Below are 24536 nucleotides of genomic sequence, written 5' to 3'. Positions count from 1 at the left end.
GTTATTTTTGAAAAGTGAAACGGATTTAAAACATGCCTTATTAATATTGATTTTTGATTCTTTTTACCACGTTTCCGGATTAAAGTTGAATCTATCGAAATGTGAAGCCATGTGGCTAGGAAGTCAAAAACATTGTCAAGACACCTTTTATGATTTCAATTGGAAGAAAAAATTAAAGATATTGGGAATTTATTTTTGTAATGACATATCAGCCTCTGACGTTGAGGAAAATTGGACAGAGCGAATTACGTCTGTTAAGCGCTTGATTTCGGCATGGGAGAAAAGAAATTTGAGTATCATGGGTAAAATTATTGTAATAAAAACGTTTTTGATTTCCCAATTTGTTTATTTTATGCAGGCATATGTGATCCCTGATAAAGTATTAGCAGAAGTTAATAGACTGTTGTTTAGATTTTTGTGGAAAAAGAAAGAAAATAATAAAAAGGCATTTGAAAAGGTTAAAAGGATAATATTGTGTAGTGATGTCGAAAATGGTGGTTTAAATATGATTGATTTGAAACACATGCAGGCATCCTTTTTATTACAATGGGCTGTCAGACTGACATCCCCCAAAGTCACGGATAAGTGGAAATGTGTTCCAAAGTCAGTGTTTTCAATGTACGGCTCAAATTGTGAATGTTTTTATTCAAATGTTCATTTTCGGAGACTAAAGGGGAGTGAACTTGTCAAATCCAAATTTTGGAAAATTGTTTTGAAAACCTGGCTTGATAACAACGTAGGCTTATGTATTGATGATAATTTATTTAATCCGCTTCTATGGAATAACCAATGTTTTGCTTATGCTGGAAATGTACTGTATTTTGAAGATTGGGCGAGAAAGGGTCTTAATAGTGTACATGATGTTTTATACAGAAACGAATTTGTTTCCTATCAGTTCATTTGTGATGTTTTAGGAAAATCCCCACGGAGAATTTTGGAATATAACATGGTTCGTGCTGTTGTTCTGAATGTAATGCATAAGACGATGCACGGAAAGAAAGAAATTGATTTGATGGATATCGCCTCATATCGTGGTAAGAAAGTACACAGCGCACAACAGTTTAGAAAAGAATTAGTAAGTATGAAAGTTGTTGAACCGTGTGCAATTGGCTTTTGGAGGAGGAAATTTAATTATGAAATTGATAAGAAAGATTGGCTGATTAGTTTTGAATCGGTTAAAGAAACAAGGTTGCGTGTATTACAATGAAAATTACTTCACAATATTTATCCCACAAACATTATGTTATGTAAAATGAAAGTTGTGGAGGACAATGTCTGTTCATATTGTAGTAATAGCGTTGATTATATAGAACACTTTTTTCTCTTTTGCCCAGTTGTGATTGAGTTTTGGAAACAGATAGAATTTTATATTTGGGTACATCTGGATAAACAAATAGAGTTAACAGTGCACGAAATTATGTTTGGTGTCAAAAATCGAAAAATGCAAGCAACTCTGTTGAAAGAATTGAACCGTATAATTTTGGTTGCTAAAATGTGCATAAGTATTTATAAAAAAACAAAGGCTTCAATGCCTCTTTTTGTTTTATTCGAAAAGCAATTGCAGATCAGAAATATAAAATTATGATTTAAAAAAAACAAAAAAACAACAACAACAAAAAACACGTTTGCTGTGCGAACCGAAAAAAATAAAAAATAAAAGACTATAGATTACATATTGTAAGTTTTGGTGTTTGCCTTAATCTTTAGTTCTGTGTACCAAATATAAATGATTTAAGAAATGGGCTTGTTCGCCAACTTTTAGTATTGGTAATGGTATTTTTTGGTTAGGTTGTTTTTGTTTGCTCGTTTGATTTTGTTTTCTTGTTTTGTTTGGTTTCCTTTTTATTGTTTGACTAGGAAGTTCAGATTGTAAGATTCTTTGTTTGCTTTTGATATGTATTTGTCAACAACAACAAAAAAAAATTTAAAAAAAATAAAAAATTAAAAATAGTCCGTTTTGGGGAGAAGAATGGGCCGGACCGTCTTCTCCTGTTCATATTAGACGTCGTAGAGCTTGCTATATTTGATTATGCGAACCCAGTATGATTTAAAATCACGTTATACAAACTTAATCTTCCATTTACTAAGACTTTTTTCCCAACCTATAATGGACATACGATTTTCAATGTACAGCACTTCTCTCAAATTAGTTTTAAACATTTATATATATATATGCAGTTGAAATATGTGTCTGCTGCATTTACTAAGCCTAATTATTACTTACTGATAGCTAAATGATTAAGCAGGTGGTGGGCGGGAGAGGGAGAAAGGAACGAGTGAAAGTGCACTGCACGCAGCCAGACTGTAGAGTTTTTTGGTGTCTTCTTCTTCTTCTTCTTCTTCTTCTTCTTCTTCTTCTTCTTCTTCACTCATGTTTTTGCACGAGTGGATTTTTACGTGTATGACCGTTTTTACCCCGCCATACTCACCCAGTTATGACTCTCCCTTTAAATGTAGGGCACGGAACCTTTATGCTTTCTTTAATATACACATATTAAGTTCCCCTGTCGGGTGCTATTGTACTTCAGATGGTCGCGGCAGTCTATTCTGTGGCTCACGTATAATGTCCATATTGCATAAAAGGCGAGAAAAGCAAAGCTTTCAAGTTCTTCTTTGTTGATTTTCGCTGACTAAGGCAAGAGTTTACCTACGCCCAGGCAAGTGTGCAAACAGGTATTTCAAACACTTTTTAACAAAACAAAACAACATTTGAAATACCGGTAGAAATACAAACATATTATTTCAAACATATAGACATCCTGGCTTTCAAAGAAGCCATGCGAGCGTGTCAAACCAAGCAGCAGTAAGATTATACCTTACGAATTCGAGACAAAAACTCATTCAGACCAACTATGGGCTGGTTGGTCTGATCGGTTGCCAGTTTCGTTTGTCGTATTTTAGTTTCAAATAAAACACAAATAAAAGTACTGTACTTATGTATTTAAAAGTGGGTGCGAGCGTGGGTGCGTACGCGCGCGCGTGTGTGTGTGTGTGTGTGTGTGTGTGTGTGTGTGTGTGTGTGTGTATGTGTGTGTGTGTGTTTGTGTGTGCGTGCGTGCGTGTGTCTTTGTGTGTGTGTGTGTGTTTGTTTGCGTGCGTGCGTGCGTGCGTGCGTGTGTATGTGTGTGTGTGTATGTGTGTGTGTGTGTGTGTGTGTGTATGTGTGTGTGTGTGTGTGTGTGTGTGTGTGCGTACATCTGTGGTTCAACTTTTCCAAACAAGCGGTCCTCAACACAATCACAAAAATGCAGCTTGTTTCTGTGTTGGTGCGTGTGGCTGTGTATGCTTTGTATCAGTGGTGTGCTTTGAGTGCTTGTTTAATACAGTCAAACCTCTCTATAACCACAACCGAAGGGACCCCGCCAAAAATGGTCGGCATAGAGAGGTGGTCGTGATGGAAAGGTGAATTACATAGAAGAAAACTCATCGGGGTTCCGTCGTAGTGATCAATGTGGGCATGTGGACGTTGGGGGCGGGGACGTAGCTCAGTTGGTAGCGCGCTGGCTTTGTAGCCAGTTGGTCGCTATCAGCGTGGGTTCGATCCCCACGTTCGGCGAGAGATTTATTTCTCGGAGTCAACTTTGTGCAGACTTTCTTCGGTGTCCGAACACCCCCGTGTGCACACATGCGCACGAAAAAGATCCCACGTTCACAGCGAAAGTCTCAGGGCTTGGAAAACACGAAGACACGCATGCATCATCTCTCGTCTCCAATTATCGTATTTCGATACTTTGACGAGACAAACCCAATGCTGGTGTGTCGAAGAAGACAGCCACAGCGGGCTTGTTCGAATCAAAGTATCACACCATATCTTCAACGTATTACCAATACCTGTCCCAATATAGACCAGTTGGTCTAAGAGGACGTTAAACCCTAATAGTCAGTCATGTGGACGTTATTTAGAGGTGGTCGCAAGGGCTGATTCGACCGTACATGCTTTTACCTTGAACACGTCTATAGCCTATCCTGCATGGGAGTTGCCGCAAAAAAAAGGCATGTTTTGACTCCACTTAATTTTTGCAAGCTGTCAAAACAAACGTTAGGACCCAACTCACACCATTTCGATGTTACCTCCCCCATACGGCCCTCGTAAAAGTTGATCTCGGCACTATTCTTTTTAGAAAGACTTAAATCTACACGGATTTACAATAAAACCAAAAAAATCGCACCATACACCTGTCCGTACTTCTAGCATCACTGGCCCGCTCAGGGATTATAACTCTAACACTGTCCTTGAACTCAGTAGCGTCCTGATAAAATGTGTGCCGTGCGAACAAAAGGGGAGTACACATGCGTAAGTCTATTCATTATTCAATTCAACAGTCATAGTCCAAGCCTAAGTGCTATATGGGTTATCACGTTTAGGCCACTGGGCTGACACAGCATATATTTGCTTAAAGAGACCTTTACACCCCTGTAAGCAATCATGTTGATCACCTTACATCCGCCCAGGTTTATTTTGTTTGCACAATATGAGCACCCTTCTTTTCTTTTCAGGCACGACTAAACTCAGCAGGCTGGCTGCTGTATATAGGAAGCGTGAACTGACTCAGGTGCCAGGCTACACTGAGTAAACAGTGGATAAACTGTGTGTGTGTGTGTGTGTGTGTGTGTGTGTGTGTGTGTGTGTGTGTGTGTGTGTGTGTGTATATGTGTGTCAGTTTGTGTGTCAGTATGTGTGTGGGTGTATGTGTGTTTGTGTGTATATACGCAACACAATAAGGTGATAAGACTATGTGTGTGTGTGTGTGTGTGTGTTTGTGTATATATAAGCAACACCATAAGACTATGTGTGTGTGTGTGTGTGTGTGTGTGTGTGTGTATGTGTGTGTGTGTGTGTGTGTGTGTGTATATATATAAGCAACACCATAAGACCATGTGTGTGTGTGTGTGTGTGTATGCACGTACGTACGTGTGTGTGCGTATGTGTGTATGTGTGTGTGTGTGTGTGTGTGTGTGTGTGTGTGTGTGTGTGTGTGTGTGTGTGTGTGTGTGTTAGTGTGCGTGAGTGTGTGTGTGTGTGTGAGTATGTATGTTTGCGTGTGTATGCGTAGTATGTGTGTTTGTGTATGTGTGCGCGCGAGTGAGGATGCGTGTGTGCGTGCGTGTCCTTCAGGGGAACTGAGATACAATAAAGCATACAAGCAACACCATAACACTGTTTCAATACGGTGATTTTGCAACTTTACTTTTTCAAACAGGAGCCCTTAAAAATGTTGTTTCATGGTATAAGTGGATACCACAGAATGAAATGAAAACGCAATAAAGTGTTCGATGCCAAATAAGAAACATGTCTGCCTATCACATTCGAGAATAAGAACGTGAAACAAATTACTCATCAATATAATTATCATGGTTATCTGGATTATGAACATACAGGTTAAGGGACAGAAAAAGACATTTGCGGGTATAATCTGCCTTGAATAGTCAAGGTGAAGAAGGATAGAAAAACAAGTCGCGTAAGGCGAAATTACTACATTTAGTCAAGCTGTGGAACTCACAGAATGAAACTGAACGTAGTCCGCCGCTAGTGCAAAAGGCAGTGAAAGTGACGAGCCTGTTTGGCGCGGTAGCGGTTGCGCTGTGCTTCATAGCACGCTTTACTGTACCTCTCTTCGTTTTAACTTTCTGAGCGTGTTTTTAATCCAAACATATCATATCTATATGTTTTTAGAATCAGGAACTGACAAGAAATAAGATGAAATTGTTTTTAAATCGATTTCGGAAAGTTAATTTTGATAATAATTTTTATATTTTTAATTTTCAGAGCTTGTTTTTAATCCAAATATAACATATTTATATGTTTTTGGAATCAGAACATGATAAAGAATAAACTGAACGTAAATTTGGATCGTTTTATAAAAACATTTTTTTTTAATTTTTTTTACAATTTTCAGATTTTTAATGACCAAAGTCATTAATTAATTTTTAAGCCACCAAGCTGAAATTCAATACCGATGTCCGGCCTTCGTCGAAGATTGCTTGGCCAAAATTTCAATCAATTTGATTGAAAAATGAGGGTGTGACAGTGCCGCCTCAACTTTTACAAAAAGCCGGATATGACGTCATCAAAGACATTTATCGAAAAAAAGAAAAAAACGTCCGGGGATATCATTCCCAGAAACTCGCATGTCAAATTTCATAAAGATTGGTCCAGTAGTTTAGTCTGAATCGCTCTACACACACACGCACAAACACACACACACATACACCACACCCTCGTCTCGATTGCCCCTCTACGTTAAAACATTTAGTCAAAACTTGACTAAATGTAAAAAGGAAGATTAGTCATACACTGTGATATCAGTTCGGTGATGTAATCGAATCGAATCAGGTCGACTCAATCACGCCGTTAGGAGAGATAAAGCGTGCATGGGGGGATACAGGGACACGACTGGCGGACTTTCGAAATGGGCAAACTGACACTATTTGGCCGATTTTAGGAACGAAAGATAATGTTGTTAGGAAGGGAGACTTTAGGAGGTAAAAATTGGGCACCTTTGGGCAGAATGCACGAAAAGAACTGGAGGCATTTTTGGTTAGATCATGAGAATGGGAGAATAGGCACTGTTTGACAGACTTTAGGAACTGATCTGAACTGAACTTTATTTTACAAGGATTAAGATTTAAGGTTAGGCCTTTTTTGTTATAATCTATCCTTGAGACGCACAAACACACAATAAAAATGTTTTAAAAAAATACCAAAGAGGAAGAAAAAAGCATGAATGATGATGATGATTAAGATGATGACAATGCGTAAACCGCATATATGTGTAAGCATTTACAAAATCAAATGCACAAGAAGAGAAGATGAGGTACTGCTTAGTGACTTTAATTCAAGTTGCGCAGAAGTGCCGCTGCTGGGCAGACTTTAAGAAGGGAAGAAGTAGAACTGTGGTTTGGGCAGCCCCTTGCCGTCCTGCAGGACTTGCTGCTGGTAGAGGTTGCCCTGGGCCATCACCATCAGGTTGGACCCGTTGCTCTCATCGTCCTCCACCAGCTGAAGGAAGCCCTCCACCGCCCTCGGGACTCTGGAACAGGCAGGTGTTTGAGCAATGCAAGTCAGTGTTATTGTTGTATATGTTCTACAAGTTCTGCTAGTAGAAGACACACACGTTATAAACAGATAGTGTTCAAAAGTCACTGAACATTTGTTGTGCTTTTTTTTAACACTGTGTGCTACTTTTGTCAGCAAAATATGTACAATATCACAAAGTGTTCAAAACTAGTTACGAATAAGACAGTGTTCAAAATGTGTTCATTTCTGTTAAGAGTGTGCGAAACTACTACACGGAACAACTTACGGGAGGAGGGTCTGCATCTTGACGGACTCTCTGAACTCCCTGGGGTACCGGACCTGCTCGTCCTTCAGCTGATGGAACGCCGTGTCCACGGCTGTAGGGCAGAGAGTTCCGAACCGCAGCCCCATGTCTTTCATGTACGGGTTACTCTGCAAACACACAAACAATGCTTTGTTTCAGCAGTAGACTAAAACAGTATTTTAAGTCATGACCGCTTCTTTTGCGTTCGCATTCTTGCCAACAAATTCATAGAAGTTCGTATACTACTCAAGAGTTAAGTGAAAAAAACGCAAGCACCACGCACACAGACAGACAAACGCACACACACACATATATTGCGTTGTTGCAGGTTGTCATTCATTATCCTTTGCTGTTCCTTCTGTACCATGTGTAACCAAACAAACGAATCGATTCAAAGAAACTTATGCAATGGTTTAGGACACACGGTTAAAAAAAAAAATTACCGCCCAGCTTGAAGTGAAGCCCACAACAGCAAACTTGGAACCCACGTAAACAGGGTGCGTGAACTTGGGCACAAGGCCTACGAGTGGAAAAGAAAAAATCAGTCTTTAAACACAAACATTTCATTGAAACAATCAACTAGAATCAGTTAACAGTTTTGAATTAAATTTAAAACGTCAAAGATTATAAAAAATGACAAAGATTACGAAGGGGGCAGACAGATATTGTATATCATGATCTTTGACATCTTATTCATATTTTGACTAAATTATGACATCTTGGAAAGCAAAAGGCGTTGGTACTAATATCAAGTACGCTTTCTGTTCATTCCTCGCTGCACAGTATACAACTCATGCGTCTGTTCACGCAGTGCAGTGTGATTTATTCACGTCGAAACACAACATGAGGGTGATATATATACTTCGTTTAGACAATAAGTGCATGGGGCAACTTGCAGGAGTTTATGCAAACATAAGCGCAATTTTCTTTTTTCTTCTGTCGTCTGTCTTTTTCTTTTTGTTTCTTTCTTTCTCCTTTTTATATTTAGTCAAGTTTTGACTAAATATTTTAACATCGAGGGGGAATCGAAACGAGGGTCGTGGTGTATGTGCGTGCGTGTGTGCGTGCGTGCGTGTGTGTGTGTGTGTGTGTGTGTAGAGCGATTCAGACTAAACTACTGGACCGATCTTTATGAAATTTGACATGAGAGTTCCTGGGTATGAAATCCCCGAACGTTTTTTTCATTTTTTTGATAAATGTCTTTGATGACGTCATATCCGGCTTTTCGTGAAAGTTGAGGCGGCACTGTCACGCCCTCATTTTTCAACCAAATTGGTTGAAATTTTGGTCAAGTAATCTTCGACGAAGCCCGGACTTCGGTATTGCATTTCAGCTTGGTGGCTTAAAAATTAATTAATGACTTTGGTCATTAAAAATCTGAAAATTGTAAAAAAAAATAAAAATTTATAAAACGATCCAAATTTACCTTTATCTTATTCTCCATCATTTGCTGATTCCAAAAACATATAAATATGTTATATTCGCATTAAAAACAAGCTCTGAAAATTAAATATATAAAAATTATCCCAGCGAAGCTGGAGGTATCCCGTGAACGCTATACTGTAATCGATTTGAGAAATGTGCATACCGAATAATACATGATAAAGAAGGATTCTTTGTGCCCGAAAATGGGCCACAGTTGGAGATGGAAGTTCACCAAAAATTGGGACCATACTAACAAAAATACGGTGGGTAAAATTGGCGCCCCCATTTTTTGAGCAAACGCCACCCAAGGCCGCTTTGGACGGGTAGAAATTCCGTAGTTTCCAAGTCTATGGATAAAGCTCGCGTAAGAAGAATACGTCACGGTCGAAAGTCTTTGACGTCAATTAATGCATCATGACGTCATGCCTCCCTGTAGTCTTTCTCTCTCGCGCGGTGTGTGTGTTTGTGTTCATTTTGTGCACATGTGTTAGTGTTACTGTTTGTGTGTATGTGTGTGTGTGTGTGTGTGTGTGTGTGTTAGTGTGTGTGTGTGTGTGTGTATTTGTGTGTGTGTGCATGAGTCTGTACTCGTGTGTGTGTGAGTGTATGTGTGGTGTGTGTGTGTATTTGTGTGTGCGCACGCGTGCATGAGTCTGTACTCGTGTGTGTGTGAGTGTGTGTGTGGTGTGTGTGTGTGTGTGTATTTGTGTGTGTGAGTGTGTGTGTGGTGTGTGTGTGCATTTGTGTGTGCGCACGCGTGCATGAGTCTGTACTCGTGTGTGTGTGTGTGTGTGTGTATTTGTGTGTGTGTGTGTGTGTGTGTGTGTGTGTGTGTGCGCACGCGTGCATGAGTCTGTACTCGAGTGTGTGTGTGTGTGTGTGTGTGTGTGTGTGTGTGTATTTGTGTGTGTGTGCACGCGTGCATGAGTCTGTACTCGTGTGTGTGTGTGTGTGTGTGTGTGTGTGTGTGTGGTGTGTGTGTGTGTGTGTGTGTGCGCACGCGTGCATGAGTCTGTACTTAATTATCTGTACTTAATTATCACACACATCTACTTAATTATCTACTTACTTACGCGACTTGTTAATTAATTCTTTTCTCTCTTTCTTTCTTTGATTATTTTCCTAATCATTAATTTTTTTGCAATTTGTTTAGATTTTTAAATTTTTTATTATTATTTTTTAATATTTTTTAATTTATTTCTTTCTTTGTGTCGTCCTGTCACCCAAAACGCTTACCAACATAGGAGGAGGTGTTGATGATGACACCTCCCTTCCCTCCCTTGTCACGCCTCATGTGTTCCACGGCCAGCTGGGTGCCGGCCACCACACCTTTCTGTCACACAACGGTCAGTTACACCAACGGCACCATCAAGCACAGTATCAATCAATCAATGAATCAATATGAGGCTTATATCGCGCGTATTCCGTGGGTACAGTTCTAAGCGCAGGGATTTATTTTATTTTTCTAAATTTATTTTTTATTTGATATTTTATGCAATTTATATTGCGCACATATTCAAGGCGCATGGATTTATTTATGCTGTGTGAGATGGAATTTTTTTTTTTTACACAATACATCACGCATTCACATCGGCCAGCAGATCGCAGCCATTTCGGCGCATATCCTACTTTTCACGGCCTATTATTCCAAGTCACACGGGTATTTTGGTGGACATTTTTATCTATGCCTATACACTTTTGCCAGGAAAGACCCTTTTGTCACTTCGTGGGATCTTTAACGTGCACACCCCAATGTAGTGTACAGTAGAACCCCCCTATTAAGACTAATGATAATCAGGTCTTGAAAAGTAGGAAGTCTTAGAATGGAGGTAAATTTAGAGAGGTTATGAACAGAAAATCTCAAAATGCAAGGTCTTAAAAAGGGAAGGGTTTTTTTTTTTTTTTTTTGGGGGGGGGGGGGTCTTAAAAGGGGGGGTTCCTCTGTACTACAGGTAGGGGAAGGGCTCCTAATATGGACCGGCTCCTAATATGGACCACCTCCAGTTCTGACAAGAGCGTTCAAAACAATTTCATTCACTGTATTCACCCTCTCTGGATAACCTGCATATGTCAAAACAGTTGCAGAAACACAAACCTCAAAACCGTTAGGCTTTTTCTCTTTTTTTCACTTTTGGCAGCATTCACTCTATATTGGCCGCCTAAAACGGACTCGTTTCTGTCCACAGCCAAAGGTTTTATCACACAAAAATTGCTATATATGATAGCTAAGACCGTATTTGTTACATTTTAGCAGTTTTGACCCCGAGTTTCTACTGTAAACAAAAAATAATAGCAACATCTCAAAGTATGTGTGAGTCCCCTAATATGGACCACCTTCAACAAATCGAAGAAATTAAACGCTAAAGGCTATTTTCATCAATTCATTAAGAAGCTTGCTGAAAATAACCTATAACTAGCCCTCGAGATTTAAAAAAAATATAACAAATAGTCTTCTTTTCGAAGTTGATAATTTCACTTATTTTCACTCTGTTTTTCATAAGCTTCTTTAGTTTCCTGGTGTGCTTCAAATAATGCTCTTGTCAACAGATAAAGGCATATTTTAATTGGTCTGACTTGCACACTAAGTTGTATAATGTTATTTTGAAGTATAGGGGGCTTTTTACAGTGATTCGTGAAGGCCGCTTCACAGGTCCATATTAGGAGCCTGGGCGCCTAATATGGACCATTTGTGATTTTTTTCTGTATTTAATTTTTGCTGAATGTCTATCAAAGCTAATTCACTCTAATTAGGCCTAACGGTTAACCTAAGAAAGAAGGACGACCAAACACAAAATGAAACTACTTCGCAAGAAAACAAGCTAGTTATTAGCATAAAACAAAAAGTGGTCTATATTAGGAGCCTTTCCCCTACATTATTTCAGGCACTGTACCGACTCAAAGCTTTTCCCGTGTAAACGATTCGGTTCATTATACCAAATCTGCCCAGGCTTTTACAAGGCAGAACTATAGAACGGATCTTTAATTTATGAAATAATTTCTTAAAAGCTATTGTTAGTGGCACTGCAACACGGTGGCCTAGTGGTAGGCCTAAGGAGTCCGCCCAGTGAGCGGGAGGTCGTGGGTTCGAACCCCGGCCGGGTCATACCTAAGACTTTAAAATTGGCAATCTAGTGGCTGCTCCGCCTGGCGTCTGGCATTATGGGGTTAGTGCTAGGACAGTGTCAGAATAATGTGCCGACTGTGTGAGACATGAAGCCTGTGCTGCGACTTCTGTCTTGTGTGTGGCGCACGTTAACTGGCAAAGCAGCACCGCCCTGATATCGCCCTTCGTGGTGGACTGGGCGTTAAGCAAAACAAACAAACTGTTAGTGGCTTTTAGAGATAATTATTCATCCCAAAATTATTACTTTGCGTAGAAAGCAGACAAGGTGTTGATTTGTTGTATGTGTCCAATGTAGGCATGGTCTTATCCGAATCATAAGCCTGGGCACATTTCTTTCACACCTTCACTGTTCCAACGAATTGGGTTTAACATTTGGCCTGCCGAAGAAATCAACTGAACAACTGGATTAAGATAAAACCCACATAACGTAAAAACTTGTACAAGCCAAAACAACCAGCCAAAAGATTGAAAGAAACAAATGGTCTGCACGGGAGGCAATCAGCTTGCCGCTAGTAAAATGATGTCATATTTGTTGTCTCCCTTGTCGGGGTATTCTTCAAACTAAATTCGCAACTGGAAAACATGAATGTTCAAATTCGACACTTTCCGGAGAAGTTCACTTTAATAATAAACCCCTTTAACTACTTTGTTTGTGGAAGACAACATCAGGGTGTGAAAGTACTCACAAAGTTGACGTCAATCATGTACTCCCATCTGTTCTCCAGGATGACGCCAGCGTTGTTGAAGACGATGTCAATGTGACCCAGCACTGACACTGCCTGCTTGAAACAACCTGCGTCAGTGTCAAACAATGCACAATCATTGTCAAACAACCTGCGTCGGTGTCAAACAACATGCGTCAGTGTCAAACAACATGCGATTTGAAACAACCTGCGCCAATGCGGTGAAACAACATGCGCTAGCGTGAAACAACATGTATCAGCGGGAACCAACATACATTCGTGATCCATAGGATACGTATGTATAAGTGTATAAAAGAGATAGAGAGAGAGAGAGAGAGAGAGAGAGAGAGAGAGAGAGAGAGAGACAGAGAGACAGAGAGACAGAGACAGAGACAGAGAGAGAGAGAGAGAGAGAGAGAGAGAGAGAGACACACAGACAGCCAGACAGCCAGACAGACTGACAGACAGACAGACAGATACGAGGAGACAGAGACAGACAGACAGACAGCCAGAGACAGACTGAGAGAGACAGAGACAGAGACAGAGGAAGGTGCATCTCATTACAATAACAGGTACAAGGCGCTAAGTGATTGCAATTAACATTTCACACCGAGCGATGTTTCAGTTCCAAGCCATTAGAGAGTCTGTACGCATTCAACATAGATATACTTCAAAATTGGTGCTTGGGGAAATGTGTGACAGAAAACAGTGCATTATGCATCGGTCATAGCATCTCTCACAGTGTTTATGCAGACAGGAACTGCAGCAATCGAACCGATATCCAAGCCTGTATATTTCTTTACAGTCACGAATTTTGACTTTCACAGAAAATGGTCACTCATTCACCGAAACAACTCAAACCAAGCAAGGTCTAAAAAAAACCCACATTGTTTACATTGTATTTGTCAAGAAGAATGTGCTCAAATGTGATGTTTACTGGTATATTTGACCAGTTTACGATATTGAAAGCATTCAGCATCATTTTTACCGATAAAATACCGAAAATTACTGTTTACGCGATTAAGGTAATGGTATTTTTAAACACATTCACGAGTCATTATATAGAGAATACTACATGGCTTGCTGTGTCGTACCAGATTTACTGACAGGAGTTTTTTTTTTTAAATATTGAACTGGGAGCGAAAGCGAGCTGTTCACTATTTGAAAAAGCAACGAGTGTAAATATGGTACGACACAGCAAGCCGTGTGGTATTTTGTTTATCCTACATATTGTACTGACGTGTAATTTACTCAAAACGTCCCGCAGTGGAGGAGTCCAAATTGAAGACGCTCCTTTTGGAACCTCATCTATTCCAAAGCCTTGTGCCAATCTTTGACTTTAAAGCAAAGACACGTCTCTTTAGAAAGTGTAGCGTGACGTGAAAGTTCCAAAACTTCTACCACACACCCCTGACTCTCTTCCCACACTGTGTTAAGAAAATTTTCTTCCCGACGCTTCCGTCATCTGCTTCAGGGGAAATTCAAAGAGGTTGGTGAAGCTATTTATCTCTATAAATGAAGTATTACGAAGTGTTGCACATCGAGATAGGTCAGGTTAGTTCTGTTAGTGTCTATACTTAATGCCAATGGGTTTTTCGGGTTTGTATTTCGCGTATTTTACCCGTGAATCGGCCGAATGACGGACCCGTCGCTGCACAGCTGCAAAGTTTGTCGCTTCGAGCGCAAAATCGTGAGGAAAACGCGTCTTGTAAGTAATGCTAATACATTCTACCAAAACCTAAACATGTCTGCACCAATCCTGCCAAGTGTCGTAGTTGTAGTCCCCCGCAAACAGCTGTAATCGTAAGAAGAATGTGATCATTCCTGCAGATTTGTGTGTCGTGCACCCGATTTGACCGAATTTTAGCGTGTCGTACACCCGCTGTGGCGTTTTTCACGTCGTGACGTCCACCCGATGCTCACGTTCTGTGTCGTCTCTCCGATCGTGCACTTACCTTTTGCACATGACCTTTCTCACTTGTTACATTGTGTAATTCCCCATACATAAACACGAATTACATGTATAGCTTTGCCGTTCTTTTGTATTCTGACTGGCATGGAGTCATTTTCAGACACAGTCATGGAGATGACAATAGCCGGATCTTACCAACAATGTGGATAAAGACACCTTGGTAAGTACTCTTAGTCTCGCTTACCTTTCAACCATTGCAAAGGGGTGTTGGGGCAGGAATAAAGTTATCTTCCATCCAGGCCCCACAGTTGGGTTGACATGACAGTCTAGGATAGATACGCTGCACTGTGCGATGCAGGTAGCTGGTATGCCCCTGTCCAAATGGATCTTTAAACATCTTACAGAAGTTACACTTATTATAAACAAAGAGATTTTTGACTCACATGCGAAGCAAAAGTGAGTCTATGTACTCAGCCTAGTCGTTCGTCCCTCCGTCCGGCCGTCTGGTCCCAAAAACTTAAACGTTGGATTTTTTCTCAGCCGCTATGAAGTCTATCAGCGCCAAATGTGGCATGATGGTGTATGATGACAAGACCTTAAAAAAACATACATAGTGACTTGACCTTGCTTCAAGGTCAAGGTCACGGGCCTTTAAAAACAGTTATTTTTCACATTTTCCCAATTTTCTCCCAAGTTTTTGAAAATGTCGACCCGAGCTACAAGTGGTATATAGGGCATAGTGAGCCCTATCTTTTGATACCAGTTTGGTTGACCTTGCTTCAAGGTCAAGGTCATTTTGACCCCTCTGAAATGTGTCCAAAACGTGACTTTACCACTAAATGACAATGTCTTTTGGTAGAAAGTGCCAATAAACACCAATGTGCTTCCTATCTGTTGAATTGATAGCCATGTCTTGTGTGACCTTGACCTGGAGTCAAGGTCATGTGGTGTATTTTGGGTGGAAAAATGTGTAAAATAGTTCTGAATGTATGGTGTCATTGCCAGCTTCAGTTGTTTGACTTTTAATATCACCTGAAGGTCAAGGTCATTTAAAGGTGCATACTCAAGTAGATGCAGACATTGGACAGCCTTTCGCCACATGGCGGCGTAGCTGTTCACGGTGCTTGAAGTGTGCAAAACACACCTTACAAGAACACCCTGCCCGTGTGTGATGGTAACGGACATGGTCACTCAGAAACCTTTTTGGTCTTGCCACACTGGGTGCAGGCCACCTCTTTTGGTTTCCCTTTGCACACATGCTTTGAGGGGCACAAGTTTTTAGGACTTGCATAAGATCTGCCGCATGAATCACATGAATAAGGCTTAATCTTGTCATGCTTCACGTTGCGGTGTGACGTCAGATCAATTTTTTGTGTGAACTTTTTGTCACATATGGTGCATTCATGATTTGTTTTTCCTTCACCATGATCAAAGCGCTGATGAGCCCACAAGGTGCGGTAATGCTTGTAAGTTTTACCACACTCGTGGCACTGGTGCACTGACTTGTCAGCCGAGGCCTCCATCTTCTTCTTCATGGGTGTCTTCTTCTTCTTGGGCGACGTTGGCTTCTCTGTCGAAGGCCCAGCACCATCGTCAGCAGCTGTCCACATACAACAAGATACAAAAAGCTTGTGTTAGTCTAACCAGATCGAATGTATATAAACATTATTCAGGTACAATAGTCCGTTGTTGCATTGTAAAACTATAACTATAACATGATCAGTACGCTTTCATATTATCATAATCAAGCGTTGCCAATACCTGCACACGGACAACAGCTACAGTCAACTGGTGGTAATGGATGGCTCACACGTTAATCCTTATTGTCAAAAAACGATAACAATGTTGTAGCTATAACCTATTGACATGAGGTGCAGCCAATCGCTGCTTTCAGCTGTCAGTTCAATAGGTTTACAGCTACATCATTGTTGTCGCTAAACCTGAATTTTGACAAGAATCGACGTGTGCAAGAATCCACGTGTGAGCGGCCCATAAACATGATCCTGCACAGGCTTACATAATAATAAAATATAACTTACATGTCGATTTCTCTTTGGGTGTCGATGTTTCTTTGGGTGTCACCTTTGCCTCCTTTTTCTGGAGTTTGGACTATGTCCAGGTAACTATCCATAAATTCAGCGGATAACTCCGCTTCTTCTTCTTCCACAACTTCCATGACCTGATCCATGTTGTCCCTGAAAAATCACTCCAAGACGATCAGAATACAAACAAACAAGGTCATGTGCAAAAGGTAAGTGCACGATCGGAGAGACGACACAGAACGTGAGCATCGGGTGGACGTCACGACGTGAAAAACGTCACAGCGGGTGTACGACACGCTAAAATTCGGTCAAATCGGGTGCACGACACACAAATCTGCAGGAATGATCACATTCTTCTTACGATTACAGCTGTTTGCGGGGGACTACAACTACGACACTTGGCAGGATTGGGGCAGACATGTTTAGGTTTTGGTAGAATGTATTAGCATTACTTACAAGACGCGTTTTCCTCACGATTTTGCGCTCGAAGCGACAAACTTTGCAGCTGTGCAGCGACGGGTCCGTCATTCGGCCGATTCACGGGTAAAATACGCGAAATACAAACCCGAAAAACCCATTGGCATTAAGTATAGACACTAACAGAACTAACCTGACCTATCTCGATGTGCAACACTTCGTAATACTTCATTTATAGAGATAAATAGCTTCACCAACCTCTTTGAATTTCCCCTGAAGCAGATGACGGAAGCGTCGGAAAGAAAATTTTCTTAACACAGTGTGGGAAGAGAGTCAGGGCAGTGTACCAGGAGAAACAGCACAGACTAGTGTAAAAGGGTTTCCATATTGACGTTTGTCTCGGTGACTCTGGCATCATAAGCAGTCGAAAAGCAGGTCCCTGCCAAACTAGTTTGACATGACCTCATTTACATGATATACACACGTGTGGTTTGAACGATATTGTTATCTCATGAATGGTCTCACTCGCGTATATAGGCCATGGGATAAATGCATATTATATAGTTAACGAAGAACACAGACAGATCATTGTTGAATCGCTACGAAGCTCATTTGACTCATCTTTTCCGCATTACAGTGATATACCTAAATGTAAATAATTTCAGACACAGAGAGTATAACGTGCATGCAAATGAGAAATTCATCAAACTTGCATCGATCCCGCGCGCTTAGCCATATATGATTGAAGGGACGTTACAAACAACCACCAACCAACCAACCAACCAATCGGCTCTTCCGTCGCTCTGTCCTTTGTTTGCGTTTGATGAGATAATCAGGACTATTTATCATCATTGAAGCAAGAGAGAGAGAAAGAGAGAGAGAGAGAGAGAGAGAGAGAGAGAGAGAGAGAGAGAGAGAAAGAGAGAGAGAGAGAGAAAGAGAGAGAGAGAGAAAGAGAGAGAGAGAGAAAGAGAGAAAGAGAGAGAGAGACACACACACACACACACACACACACACACACACACACACACACACACACACACACACACACACACACACACACACACACACACACACACACACGAGAGAGAGAACTGGACAAGATCCCATTCATTTTTCCCGGGAGATCAAAAGCCAAAACTAAACACCATTAACATTATCATCAGCACCAACACCGCTACCACAAATGCTGACAGATTGGGATTTTCTATTGGGATTCGCGTCCTCCGTTCAATTCCACACGAAAGAAAAATTCACATAGAACCACCCCAGAGATGCACAAATTATGAATGATTGCTTTGGTGACATTTGGAGTTGTTATAGGCTATTACTCATTTTCTTTTGTTTAGAATTTAAGCCCAGAAAACAATGCTAAAAATGCATTATCTGTGGGAGTGCGCGATATGGATTTCGGGGGATCTGTTGAAACATTTAAAGTTGCAAGCAACGCTGCCACTGAGATATTAAAGGGAAGAGGTGGCGTTGTAACATTTTCAAAAAGATACTCTATTATCACACAGTTGCACGTTCAATTAGGCGAGATGGATTATATCTATTGCTACACTTATATTATTATTTTTGCATTCATTAGTAGAACCGGGATGGGGAAGAGATATACTTCTTCTTCTTCATCTTTGTTCATAGGCTGAAACTCCCACGTTTACTCATGTTTTTGCACGAGTGGATTTGTACGTGTATGACCGTTTTTACCCGGCCATTCAGGCAGCCATACGACGATTCCGGGGGAAGCATGCTGGGTATTTTCGTGTTTCTATAACCCACCGAACTCTAACATGGATTACAGGATCTTTTCCGTGCGCACTTGGTCTTGTGCTTGCGTGTACACACGAAGGGGGATAAGGCACTAGCAGGTCTGCACATAAGTTGACCTGAGAGATCGGAAAAATCTCCACCCTGAACCAACCAGGCGACCGCTGCCGGGATTTGAACTCACGACCTCCCGATTAGGAGGCCGATGTCTTATCCACTAGGCCACTGCGCCCGTCGGGGGAGAGATACGGCCTTGAGAACAGATCGCTTGATTGATCACTTGCGTTTTTCTCCTTTGCGCACAAAGGATAAAGTATTACAGCGGGAAACAGACGGACACAGAGACACACAAAAAAGATGCACATAGAGCTGCTCACTTTCCAGTTGCTCAACGTGTGTGACGTCACACTTGATGAAGGTGACGGAACCGGCGCCATATTTGTCGTTGGTGACGGCTGCTGCTGTCTGTCCGGCTTCTTCAGACACGTCCAGAGACACCGCCTAATTGAACACATAACGACTTGGACACACTTGTACAAGATAATGCTAGGTCCTATAGGCCCTACAATTATTCTCGTGTAAGAAATGATGTTCACCACACAGATCTGTTAACGCTTTTTAGACGGGACAGGGACCTATGTATAAAATCGGCAAACAAATTATAATATTGCACCCATTTTCGTACCCCATCTAAAACATTCATTCCAGTGTCATTTCATTCCAACTTTCGATGCAATTAAAGGCACTCAACTTGGCTGTCTGGTACACCTTTCGGATCAAAGATTTCGTTTACATGGCTCACGCGACCGCCTTTAAAATAAAGGTACTTCCAAAAGCGACCTGACAAAAACTCAAGGTACCAATTAAAAGATCGACAAAAAGTCAGAACAGGCAGAGTTTATCATAGTTTATATAGGTCTGTGCAAGGGATATGAACATTATTCAACTTAAAACATATACCACAAATCAGTCCCTGCAATATTTGTTGAATTATTTTGATATGATGAAAATGATGATGATGATGATGATGATGATGATGATGATGATGATGATGATGATGATGATGATGATGATGATGATGATAAGGAGGAGGTGGAGGACGCTCACCTTTGTGCCTTTACTTGCCAGTGTCTCAATGACCGCCAACCCAACCCCAGAAGCACCTCCAGTTACGAGAGCTGTTTTTCCTTTCAGTTGCATCTTCTTTGTTTTCTTGGTTTTGCAAGTTCAAATTGAATTATGACGTCAAAGTCTTCGATTTGTATTTCACTTATAGAACGGTAACAATGTCGTGTTTGAAAAGCGCAACACTCTAGTCGTCTGCACTTTCCTGACACATACAGTAACCAGTAAGCGTTCTGAAGAATTGGGTCACAGCAGTTTTGCATCTCTCTCTCTCTCTCTCTCTCTCTCTCTCTCTCTCTCTCTCTCTCTCTCTCTCTCTCTCTCTCACACACACACCACCCACCCACACACACACACACACACAAGCACACACACACACACTCTCTCTTTTTGAACCAACCTCGTGCCAACTAAGGACAATTTAAAAGATAACAACCAGAGTTATGCATCTTCAGGTCCGCGATGATAATTACACGCATGCCCCGGTTAAAGAACAACAATGCTATCAAGGCGATAGTCACCATTAAAGGATTATTTTTGTGTGTGTGAAGACAACTGTTTTGTGACATAATCTCTGAAAGAGCATGTCTGTCTTGGTGATTGATCAGTAAGCACGACCCCGCAGAAGTCTTTGTACCTGTGTGGATTCTGTCCCACCCAAAATCTCACTGCACTGCATATAAACAATCACATTGGCCCAGAGTTCCAAAACATATGCGTACGGCCTGCGTCCCTTACGCACTAGAAATTAATTTTATTTCAAATTAAAAAAATTACGAGAAATTCATTGCGGGGTGGGAGTCGGGAGGGGGGGGGGGGGGGGGGGGGGGCAGGGTCCCGCGATTCACTAAAACTAAAAAGAGCAACACCCGGGACGCACCTACATATCCGTTATTGTTTTCAGAATATTTTCTGCCCGATCTTTATCAATGGAAATTTATGAAGTTAGATCTAACCGATTTGACCATCATTGCTTTTGTTAAGGGCTCGGAGAACTTCCAAAAGTCGGCATTGCGTTGAAACGAGCGCTCCAAAGATCATGTGTCGGCAGGGAATGTGCTTTACGAAAGTAAGAATATGAACCTCCTGGTCTTTGGACCCTCTAAAACCCCACTGAGGGTGTCCAAGGACCCCCTTTTCATTAAGTTGGGGGTCCCGGTACGCTCTAGGCGAAGCGTCTTTGTGGAGCTCTGATGGCCAGAGGACAGAAGACCGAAGAAAGCTGGGTATTGCAATTGGAAAGCAGGAACGCTCGCAAAACATGTACAAAATGCACTAGCGAATCTGACACAAGAAGTACGTTTGGTCTTCTAGGGAAAACAGCTAGATAACATGAACAAAAATGCAACAACAGAAATACACATATAATGAAACGTGATATGCCTGTTCACTTGAGGTGACTCGTCACTTTCATCTTATTCTGGCCTATAATAATTAGAGTCCCGCAGATGTCCTTGCTCTGATTAAACCTCGTACTTGCCTGATTGCATCTCCAAGCAAACATTCTGTGTGTGCGTGTGTATTGTGTGCGTGTGTGTGTGTGTGTGTGTGTGTGCGTGCGTGTGTATTGTGTGCGTGTGTGTGTGTGTGTGTGTGTGTGTGCGTGCGTGTGTATTGTGTGCGTGTGTGTGTGCGTGAGTGTGTGTGTGTGTGTGTGTGTGTGTGTGTGTGCTAACATTTGTGTTTTTGGCTTTATTTTGCCAGTCATTAAAAGCATGGTGCAACAGTTCCGTCGTCATAGTTTCATCACGGACTTGTTGATGTTGACATAATGAATTGTTTTTCAGGTCATCCGAAATCCGCCCCAAAGCACCCGCGCCATACTTGTTTCTCTGCCATTGTCGCCCGACAGATGAAACGTGTTTATTTAAGACGACTATTCCCAGTGGTCTCGGCTGATTGAATGTTGATTAAGCCAACGATCATTGTGCAGTCGCTGTTAGATTGCTTAAAGGCACAATTGTTCTCGTGAAAGCAGTCCTTCTCACTACCGTAGATCTACCCAGGTTTTCATTGATGGGATAAGACCATTCCTCCATTTAGACACATGCTAAAAGTCAACACCCTGACTACTTTCGTTGCAAAGGTAGAATTGTGACCCTCCACCATGGAATGAGTCGCATGTCACCTTCGCATGATTTTCATATTTTTACATTTTCCTAAAGAGTTTTTTATGCTCTATCCAGTGGTGAAAATCGTTTTAGAAAAGAGCGAAAACTGTTTAAGTTATAAGCCTGTGACTAAGGTGACCCTCACACTGTTACCAGACACTCCCCGGACTTATATTAGGCCTAGCGCAGAACCGCGCGAGGTGACATGCGACCCATTTCGTGGTGGAGGGTCACAACTGTCTTATGAAATAATTTCGCAGATTGGCACCAATGGCTTTTAAAAAAAATAATTGATGAAAATATTCCAATTTGCACAAAAAGCACCCAGGATGTTATCTGTTGGTATGTGTCAAGGTGGAGGGGTGGCCTTTCCCCACGCAATTGCCTGGGCAGATCTGAGTTGAGGGGCCGACTCGTTTACACGGGAAGCAAATTGATCTTTTGAACATAGTTTTAAATGCGTCCATAGATGAAGCTGCTGCCTTGTTTTCTGAACACTTATTACGTGCTGCAAAAACATGTATGCCTGTAAAGGTAATAACAGTACGTGAAGATGACGCCCCATGGATGACTGAACATATTTTACAATTACGAAACGCAAAAAATTGTATACATCAAGTTGCTAAGCGCTTAAATACACCTGAGCAGTGGGCATTATTCCGCCTGACCAGAAATCAGTATACAGATGAAATTCGTAAACGAAAAAGAGATTATTTCTTAGAACTTGATGAGAGGATAAATTGTAAACAGAACTTCGGAAGCAAAAATTGGTGGCAACTTGTTAATTCCTTTCTGAAGAAAAAAGGTGTTGCATGTAACGAAATCCCACCGCTAGAGGATAATGGAAAAATTATTGATAACATTTGTGAAAAAACGATTTTGTTTAATAATTATTTTGAAAGCCAGTCTAAAGTTGAAAATCCAGACGATCCCCTGCCCGAGGCAAATTGGTGCGGCACGTCTTTACTGACTTTTGAATTGACAGAAGCAGAAGTTGTCCAAGTGCTAAGGAACTTAGATCTATCCAAGGCCGTGGGCCCTGACGGAATACATAATAAATTGCTTGTAGCTGGACTACCTGTTATTATTTCACCGCTTACAGTTCTCTTTAACAGATCCTTGTCCGAGGGTGTCTTTCCAGTTGTCTGGAAAACTGCTCACATTACGCCCATTTATAAGAAAGGCGATAGGAGTGCTTGTTCCAACTATCGTCCAATCTCTTTGCTGAGTTGTATTGGGAAGGTGCTCGAAAAATGTGTACAAATCCGTGTGTTTGGTTATTTGAAAAATTATAATCTGATTACACACTGTCAATCTGGTTTTATTGCTGGTGATTCAACTGTTTATCAATTATTGAGTATATATGACGATTTTTGTGTTGCACTTGATAAAAACATTATGTCACAGGCAATATTTTTTGATGTATCTAAAGCTTTCGATAAAGTTTGGCATCGTGGTCTGCTACACAAGCTTGAGGCGATAGGTATAGGGGGTCCCTTGCTTGTTTGGTTCGAACATTACTTGAGTGATCGCAGACAAGCAGTAGTACTGAAAGGAACCAAATCAAGTTATGTCACCCCTTCTGCTGGTGTCCCTCAGGGTTCTGTTTTAGGACCTCTATTATTTCTCATTTATATTAACGATATTGGTATTGGTCTTGAATCAGTGTTGAAACTCTTTGCAGACGATACGAGCATGTATTTATGTTTAGATAACGATGTTACACGAGCTGAGATTTTGAATTCTGATTTGGATAAAATTTGCGCATGGGCTTTAAAATGGAAAGTCACTTTTAATTGTCAAAAGACAGAATTGTTGGACATTTGTAGGCAAAAAAATGTGTTACTCCCACCATTGTATTTTGAAGATGCACTTTTGATTGATGTTGAAAATCACAAGCACCTTGGCGTCATCCTACAAGGTAATTGTAAATGGGATTCCCACATAAAAAGTCTCATTGCTAAGTGTAGAAAGTCAATTGCGTGTTTTGGTTTATTCAAGTATCGTCTAAACAGAAAATCGCTTGAAGTTATATACAAATCCTTTATATTACCATTGTTTGATTACGCGGACGTTATTTGGGATAACTGTACGAAGTGTTTGTCAGACGAGTTGGAGACCTTGCATCTCGATGCAATCCGAATTATTGTAGGTGCAGTTCGTGGTACAAGCCACCAAAAATTGTATAATGAATCGGGTTTTGTGCCCCTGAAAGAAAGGCGACGTCGTCATAAACTCTTGCTGTATTATAAAATTGTAAATGGTTTAACCCCAGCATATTTATATTCCAAACTGCCTGTCTTGGTTTCCGATGTAAATCCTTACCACAGACGACGCCCTCTTGAACGTAAGGTTCCATTATGCAGAAGTGAGTTATGTAAATCTTCATTTTTTCCTTCAACGACAGCTTTGTGGAATAATCTTCCAGAAAATATACGACAAACGCAGTCAACTGGTGAATTTAAAAGATTTTTGATGAATGGAGATGTTGTTGTTCCACAGTATTATTATTTAGGCAACCGTAAGGCACAGGTATTTCACAGCAGGTTGAGATTAAATATGAGTGATTTGCAACAAGACCTTGTTAACCGACACCTCTCTGATA

The 24536-nt window shown here is 41.0% G+C and overlaps 1 protein-coding gene across 1 annotated transcript; it reads right to left on the bottom strand.

Annotated features, from left to right (window-relative positions):
- Positions 1 to 5167: 5167 nt before the first annotated feature.
- On the bottom strand, positions 5168 to 20055 carry LOC138978234 (15-hydroxyprostaglandin dehydrogenase [NAD(+)]-like). Its single transcript, XM_070350907.1, has 7 exons — positions 19803 to 20055; positions 19073 to 19196; positions 12558 to 12664; positions 9984 to 10080; positions 7766 to 7842; positions 7305 to 7450; positions 5168 to 7031 (listed from the first exon to the last, which is right to left on the bottom strand). Exons 1-7 carry the CDS (start codon positions 19893 to 19895, stop codon positions 6872 to 6874), a joined length of 804 nt encoding a protein of 267 aa, XP_070207008.1. The 5' UTR covers positions 19896 to 20055; the 3' UTR covers positions 5168 to 6871.
- Positions 20056 to 24536: the final 4481 nt, after the last annotated feature.

Source organism: Littorina saxatilis, linkage group LG1 (genome assembly GCF_037325665.1).
Source record: "Littorina saxatilis isolate snail1 linkage group LG1, US_GU_Lsax_2.0, whole genome shotgun sequence".
NCBI lineage: Eukaryota > Metazoa > Mollusca > Gastropoda > Littorinimorpha > Littorinidae > Littorina > Littorina saxatilis.
The sequence above is the reverse complement of the archived record's forward strand: the minus strand, read 5'-3'. Positions and strand labels throughout refer to the sequence as shown.